At 39.5% G+C, this 7927-nt stretch overlaps 1 protein-coding gene and 1 pseudogene across 2 annotated transcripts in view; one reads left to right on the top strand and one right to left on the bottom strand.

Moving 5' to 3' along the window:
• The window catches only part of LOC107598891 (alpha-mannosidase 2C1-like), a 12825-nt pseudogene extending 9572 nt beyond the window's left edge, over positions 1-3253 (top strand).
• A 32-nt stretch (positions 3254-3285) lies between these two features.
• The window catches only part of neil1 (nei-like DNA glycosylase 1), a 6370-nt gene continuing 1728 nt past the window's right edge, over positions 3286-7927 (bottom strand). The window contains exons 1-11 of one of the 2 annotated variants that reach the window (XM_016290277.1): positions 7673-7744; positions 6374-6866; positions 5716-5835; positions 4966-5068; positions 4784-4877; positions 4476-4597; positions 4341-4368; positions 4198-4262; positions 3916-4114; positions 3723-3824; positions 3287-3631 (exon numbers count right to left, since the gene is read on the bottom strand). In XM_016290277.1, the coding sequence (XP_016145763.1) occupies positions 3582-3631; positions 3723-3824; positions 3916-4114; positions 4198-4262; positions 4341-4368; positions 4476-4597; positions 4784-4877; positions 4966-5068; positions 5716-5835; positions 6374-6831 (1341 nt within the window). In that variant the 5' untranslated portion in view covers positions 6832-6866; positions 7673-7744 and the 3' untranslated portion in view covers positions 3287-3581. Of the gene's footprint in view, positions 3632-3722; positions 3825-3915; positions 4115-4197; positions 4263-4340; positions 4369-4475; positions 4598-4783; positions 4878-4965; positions 5069-5715; positions 5836-6373; positions 6867-7672; positions 7745-7927 lie in introns of those variants that run through there. The other variant, XM_016290278.1, reaches the window with a different exon arrangement.

The raw sequence follows: 7927 nt of genomic DNA, 5'->3' as shown, positions 1-7927 counted from the left end.
ACGCGTAAAAAGACTGTATACGTCATTATAATCAGTAATTATGTCCCCACTGGATGCAACAAATGCCTCGTTTGTAATGGGTTTTAATGTTTTTGTCTCGTCGCTCCGGCCGGACAGGGCATCAACAGTATGTGAGGGGCATAACATTTCCATCTCACGCTTGAGGTATTCGGCCAATCACAACGCATTGGATAGTTGACCAATCACAGCACACCTCGCTTTTTCAGACCGATGAGCTTTGTAAAAATCTACGCATTTCAAAAAGGCGGGGCATAGAGGAGAAACAATAATGTACAGTATGTGGAAAATAATGGGTTTTTTTTACTTTAAACCGCATAAACACATTTCATTACACCAAATACACAAAATAATGTTCTTTTTAGCAGCATCATATGACCGCTTTAAAGTCATAATCTTGATGGCAATAACTCTACTTTCCTAGAAAGCCTGCAGTTGAGGTCATTGAGCCTGCCAAAGTGGTCAGATCAGGGGGACTTCAGGGCAGTGTCTCTTTCTCGCTAAGAATTAGTGGAAAAAGCACTATTAAACAGGAGATTCTTCTGGATGCTTGCTGCCCCTATATCAAATTCAACACGCATTTAGCTAAGATTGTCATCTTATGCTTGATATTTAATCAACCGATTTCTCAAGAAACTTGGTGAAGCATAATGGATATCTTGTTTCCAGGTGGACTGGGAAGAGTCACATAAGTTTCTGAAGGTGGAGTTCCCTGTGCAGGTGCGCAGCCCAAATGCTTCTTATGAGATCCAGTTTGGACACCTGCAGAGGCCCACTCATAGAAACACATCCTGGGACTGGGCTCACTTTGAGGTAGTGTGTACTTGGTTTAATCCTTTTTATACAAATTTCACCCTCAATCCATGCAGTTCTTGTCAAGAGTCCACTTCGTAGTAGTAGTCGAGTTATAGTCTACTGTGACCTCACCATTGTGGGCGTGGCAATGGCCACACCACCCAGCAAACATGCCTCTTTGGGGCCCGTGTGGGCCCACTGCATGCAGAGAATTGAGCCACATGCATGCAGCCTGCTGTGGGCCCCGATACCGGCATGAAATACAGGGCATGTGTGGGCCCCACACTGTGGTGCATGGGTGGGGCCTGAGTGGCACAGCCCAAAGTAGGGGCTGAGTGTGGGCTGGCCCACACAAACCAGAGTGTACCAAAGTAGGGGCTTTCACACCGGAAAAAGTGTCCTATAGAACTACTAGGTGACGTAAGTGTACGCGGTTTGGCCAAACACATACAAAACACCGGCTACCCGGCCTTTTTAAAACATGTAAAATGTTTTAAAACATGTAAAAATATCCTCCTAGTGTGGCCCTGTCCAAAATGGAACACTTCATTTTCACTTGCGGTCTTACAAAGGCTGCCGCGCGTGTGTCCGTCAAGTTTACGAGACCTTAGGGTGTCCCATTTGTCATTTTAGCGTTCAGAAGGGTGCTCGCGAGCGCCCCCTTTGTTGCCGTTATGCGCCCTTGATCCGCACCGGGGTGAGCTCCGCAGCAGACTTCTACCCAACAGTCAAAGCGGCATTACGTCAAGAAAGTGCGGACTCAGAGGTAGACCGTGAGGGTTTAGGGTGCCATTTGGGACAGGGCCTATGTCTACACTGTGGACTAGGTGTGGGCTTACTCTGGGCTGGGAAGGGAACATGGTGGCCACAAAGAGGTGCTCATGAGAGCCCTTTAAAAACATTAATTCATAAACAGGAAACACTGTGGCAGGGTTGGGCAACTCTGGCCATCAAGGTCAACTACAGAGTTTAGCTCCAAGTTTAGTCTGTAAACTTGATGGACTTAGTGTAGCTAAAGCTACGAGTCACCAAAGTCCACAAGTACTTTGTTTAGGACACTTTGTGCCAAGTGTACATTTCAGTAACTTGTTTACTGAAGAAAAAAAAAAACACTTTAAACCTTGATTCTTTACCTCAAATCAGGCTAAAAACTGCATTTTTTATAGTTGGTCCAGTGAATGCTCATGCACGTTCTAGGCCAAAAACAATGTCAATGTCTCACCAATAGGACAATTGTCTCTTTTAATTCAATAGACTGTGGTTCCCAACACCCCCGTGTGCTGAACACTGCAGTTTCTCCCATGGGTTTCTCAGCCATGTGTCCTCCTTATAACATCTGTGGTTTTATGTTCTTTTGGAAAACCTTACATAATGTATGAATTTATGCTTTATTTAATAGGTGTGGGGACACAAATGGGCTGATCTGTCTGAGCATGGCTTTGGCGTGGCTCTTCTTAATGACTCCAAATATGGCTACTCGATCCATGAAAACATCATGACCTTGTCCCTGTAAGCTACCCACACAGAATGAACAAACACAGCAGTATCTTTCAAACACAACTACAGACAGGTCATTAAAATGTGTTGTTTTAGCCAACACACCTTTTTTTCTACAGATTGCGTGCTCCAAAAGCACCAGATGCCAATGCAGATATGGGTAGTTATAATTTTACCTATGCCTTGATGTCACACACAGGTCGGTACATCTTCTTGAATCTAAAAACCATTATAAATAATTTTCAGACAACCATGAATAAAACCAATGCATGTGAAAAGCCCTCTTCAAGAATGCATCGGTTATCCAGTACGTCTACAACCTGAACTTCCCGCTCCACGTCTTTCATGGCATCATTGCTGAACCCTGGAATGCATTCTCTGTAAACTGTCCTGCTGTCATCCTGGAGACCATAAAACAGGTGCCCATTCATGATATGTCCTGTCTGTGACCTCTCCTAACAGATTTTGCCCACTGTTCAGCAAACTCAGTTTCCTTTTTCCTCACAGGCAGAAAGCAGAGAAGAATGCCCTACTTATTCGCCTCTATGAGTCTCACGGAAGCAGCGTGACTATGACTTTGTCAACTTCCCTTCCCATGCAAGAATCATGGCAGTGAGTAAACAATTAATACTAACGTTGTTGTATTGTTAAGAACATTATTCTCATAGGTAATTGTCTTTACAGTTGTGATCTCCTGGAGCGTCCTGATTCCAGTATTCCTGTGTCAAATACCTCCTCTGGAATAACCTTAACGTTCAAACCCTTTCAGATCAGATCTCTCCTCTTAATTATACAGTGATCCATTTAATTGCAAATCAATTATGATGGTACTTGAATCACTTGTTTTCCCCAAGTAGCTAATGTCACTTTGGAAAATTGTGGTATATGATATTCTTATTCATTTTCACTTTTTAAATTCTCAATCAAGTTTTTTCACACAAACTTTATTAAAAAAAATAATAATAAATTCAGTGTAAGATTTAAAATGGATTACTTGGTTCTTTTTTCCTGTCACCTCTTTGTGAAATCTTAAGAAAAAGGTAGTCAATATGGTTGATTAAACACTAGAAGTAAAAGATGATAAGGCCCCAAGCAGGCCATTTTACACAACAACAACAAAAAAAATGTTTATATATATATTTGATTACATACATGTTTCTTATTTATTATGAAATCATTACTTAATATAAAAAGTCTGGGTGGTCCATTACAGTAGCTTGCTGACTTCACCTCTTGCTCAAAAGCTTTCTGATGATTTAGTCTGAGTGACATCATTTGGAACGGCCTCCTCGTGTGCCACTTCTTTTCCGCTGTGGCTTTGCTAAAATAAAATTCAGAGAATGATTAACATCACAAGATACAACAACTCACAGAGCACAGTTGGCCTCTGTATCAAAAGACTGAAGGCATACCTTTTGTTGCGCTTTGCCTGCAGGTTACAGAATTCCTTTTAGTTTTAATCTCTTCCTCCACACGTTGGCTTTTGATTGTATTCGTTCCAGTCTTTGGAGGAACTTAAGAAAGGACAACATTGCAGTGTAATCAGGATCTGAATACTAATAATACTGAAAGTGGCCAAATAAATAGTGAAGGTGAGATTCTGACCTTTTGAGCTTCTCTTTCCTCTTGTTTTTGGCTTGTTCTCATCTGCAGGTGCTGCATTGACCTTTTCTGTGTTTTTTTTTTGTCTTTTTGAAGCATTTTGTGTTTTGGAGGTTGCATTTTCTTTCTTTACCTTTATGTTTTCCTTTTTCTTAACAGGTTTTGCTTTTGCAATGCTGTCGGTGCGTGTCTTTTTGGCTTTCTAGAGTGAAGCAGATGTTGTTTAAAGTTCTTGCATCTGGTCATGAACTCAAGTGTCAGAAATGCAAAGTAATGACATCTCACTTTTGAATCAGTGTAATCGTGATCATCTTTCTGCCTTTTCCACATAATTTTGCGAGATTTGGCACCTAATGGAGGAATATTTTTAGTTACATGTGACTTTAACATTCTTAGGATCATCTGTTTATATTGTAGAGGGATTTTACCTTTGGGCACCAGAGGACCAGGATCCCCCTCAAAACAAAGCAAGCAATGAATCAAAATCAGATTGAACTCTAAATGTGTTTCAGAATGGTCTCCAGGATTAGAATTAAGATTTGCAGAGAATTACAAACACATACTTTGAACCAAATTGTCCGTCCATTGTGGTCACCTAATGAGTTCATTCCATCCACAGAGTAACATCGCATCCAGGCTTGAAGCACAGAATACTTCCCCTTTGCTGGAGCATAACCATTTTCACCTTAAGGTATAAAAATAAATGAAGTAAAAAAGCAGATGCATGGATGCTGATCTAAAACTAAAAATGAAATGTCGCTGACACTGGGATTTTGTACAAGGTATGCAAGTACCATCATGCACAAATCTTAGCATGTACAACTGTGCAAAATCAGTTAATAAATCACAATTGGTTGCAGTATAAGCCCACCCAATTGCACCACCTCCAATGGAACAGTGTGACACAGAGAAAGAAGGTCTGGGGTCTCAGCCTTCACCACTTTCTTCCCGGTTTTATCTGTTGACTGAATGAAACAGTACAAAGCGATGATTTATGCCAAACAAAGTGCCTATTAATACACTGACACAGACAAGAAGGTCAGATTCCTTCACCTCTACAACTGTAATCTCCTTTTTGACCTTGTTTTTATCCTCGTCTTTCAGTACAAGTCCCTCTAGAACTGTTCTTGCCTTCACAAACGGAGGGATTTGTAATCTGAAAAGAATGGGAAAAAATCGGTTACTTTTCCTAATTAGATTTAGATTGACATCATAGTAGGCCATCAAAGAGAGGAAAGGTTCAAAGGTTTCATGTACAATTAAGTAAAACAATGGCTGATTATTCAACTAAACAATGTGGTTTTATTCTTAAAGTTGAGATTTAGAAATGCACTTTTCATGATTTTTACATGGTAGATTCCGATTGCCATTCACGTTTTACAAGCAAACTGGGCTGATTGCGATAGCATTTTTTCTTTTTTCTTCAAGCAACAGACAAGAAAGAATGAAAGCGTATATGAACAAGAAATGCAATATAGCACCAGAAGTTGTTTTTGTTGTTTTAAATTTGAGCAAAAAACTGAATGGTTTGACTTTTTGCTTTGTAGAATTACATAAAATCAAATAATATAAAATCCTTTAAAATTTCTTATGAAATTGAAAATAAATTATGAAACTTTTCAGACATGACAGCTTGCAATTTGAGAAATGACATCGATCGGCCAAAATAAAACAAACAAACCATAGAAAGACTGCTGTTGAATGCAATGTTAGGAGCAAAAAAACGGTCAGTTCCAACTGATGGCCAGCTGACCAGTGCATCTCTATTAATTCAAATCTGGGAAACATTAGAAAGTGAGTTACCTGAACAAAATCTCTGCTCGAAGATAGTTCCCAATCCCATTGAAATACTTCTGATTTAAGAGCGCCTCACAGATGGGTTTGTCAAATGTCTTGTCAGACAGATTTGAAAGAACATTCTCCCTGAAATATTTAAATATGTAGTTTTAGTAATCACAGATAAGCTGACAACAATGTAAACTGTCCTTTTCGTATGATTTGCAACTGCCGAGAACAGTGTCGCATTGTGCCCAATATCAGCATTAACAATTTCCATGACGTAACATTACATGAGCTGTGATGGCCAAACCAGAACAGGAGACTAATCAAATTGTACGGCACAATGTTTCTATTGCATATTTAATGTGTACAATATGATTAAGTGCGGTCACATAAGCATCAGCAATCTTTTGCATGCAAAAAAAGGTCCATTGTCTCAGTAGTGCAGTGATGTATGAAGCACAGCACATGAAGAATTCACTTTGAACCAAGCAGCTTTCTGTTGGTCAGGGTGGTGAATTCAAGTCAAAATGGGCAAGATCTTAAAAGAGAGGAAACTCCCGATCTCTATTGGAATGACTTAATTTTACCAGTGAAATTGTGCTGAAAATGGTAAATATGACCGCACCTTTACAGTTGACGCATTGTGAAACGCTGTCACAATTAAATTTTTCTCTCTCACCTAAAGCTCTCGTATTCAAACATGACGCAAGGCCCTCTGTCTTTTTGCCAGGTCCCATTTGGATGCCAGCTGCCAAATCTGCGGGTGTCCTCAAAACTCAACACCCTGCGTGGGTTTTCATTAGTGTAGAACCGCAGATGGGCGTGTTTTGGAAGGTCATCTACTGAGGTGAAGCGGAAAAACCCTGACATCCCAAATCGGAAAACCACATCCATTGGCTCCTGGGACTGATGCTTGGTGACCTTGCGTTTACCGTCGTCATCATTTTTAATGGGTGTGAGAGAGAGTCTGACCTCTTTTCCTCTGGAGTGGGCTTTGATGCAGTAGGCATCGCAGCAGAATGGGACCTCAGGATTTTTATTCACTTCAGATTTCTCTACGGCTCCACTAAACACAAGCCCTTCACACATCTTGTTGACATACAGGCTGGCCAAATGGAGCTCCGGGCCTTCTGGCATTCTTGAGCAGGAAAACAAGATAGGGCGTCAGAAACCTAAATGTGAGACAGCAAGGGTTCAGGTGTTGTTACAGAGAATCAGGAACAAAATAAGGCCTAAAGACTCTGAAAACACTGTGACAATTGATAAATAAGAGGTGCTTAACCTTTTAACCTCAGGAGGTCAAAATAAATTGTTTTCAATCTAAGTTTGAACTAAATATCTTGTGATTTTAGCAGTTTGTCTAAAAAAAAAATCTAAACTAGTTTTCTTGGAATAATCTTTACATGAACATCCAAAATGAATTGACATAAATGACAGAAAAAAGTCAAAAAGGAATACTTTTACAACAGAGTTGAACATTTAACCTGACTTTTAAACTTTAATTTAACTAACCTAACTTTTTAATTTTGAGTAACAGGACAAAATTCAGTCACCTCTACAACCTGTGTAAATATTTAGAAATATGTTATTCTGTACTTGTTTTTCCGCCATTTGTCACAATTGTATTAATTATTTTCCTAATAGGTGGAAATCCTTTAGGAACCGTAATGTGCCTCTAATGCTTTAAAATATAAAGACACACCAAAGTAAACAGTAAATAAGTGGACAATAATAGCATTCATACCTATATGAATATGTATACACTAATGAAAGAAAAAACGCGTTCTCTGCTAGTTTTCAGGAAATCTTTCCCTCACGCTGAACGATGCTCTTGTTATGAAGGTGTGCTGTTAGTGCTAAGCAACTTGTACATGCATATGTTGCTACATGCAAAGTTTATGAATTGTCGCACAGCTGTGTGCTCAAAAACAGAAAGTCGATGATTATATTAATTGAAGCGAATCGTGCACCAACCTACCTTTGCTCCTCAAGCTTGTTATATAATCAGGGAAACTCGCGCGGTATATGCTAACGTTACTGTTTATGAAACGGACACGGGAGGATCATGGGAGTTGTAGTTTATTTTTAGAATTTTTTTGTTTTTCTTCGGAACATAGACTGTAAAAAAAAATTCGTTATTCTCTCCTTAAAAAAAATTAAACAATAAAAATACACATGACATTAACATAGACAAATACACAATAAATACATGAGGTGAGATAAATCACTAAGG

This window comes from Sinocyclocheilus grahami, unplaced genomic scaffold (genome assembly GCF_001515645.1).
Source record: "Sinocyclocheilus grahami isolate Dianchi unplaced genomic scaffold, SAMN03320097.WGS_v1.1 scaffold257.1, whole genome shotgun sequence".
NCBI classification, from domain to species: Eukaryota; Metazoa; Chordata; class Actinopteri; order Cypriniformes; family Cyprinidae; genus Sinocyclocheilus; species Sinocyclocheilus grahami.
Note: the sequence above shows the minus strand (reverse complement) of the source record. Positions and strands in the feature narration are given on the sequence as shown.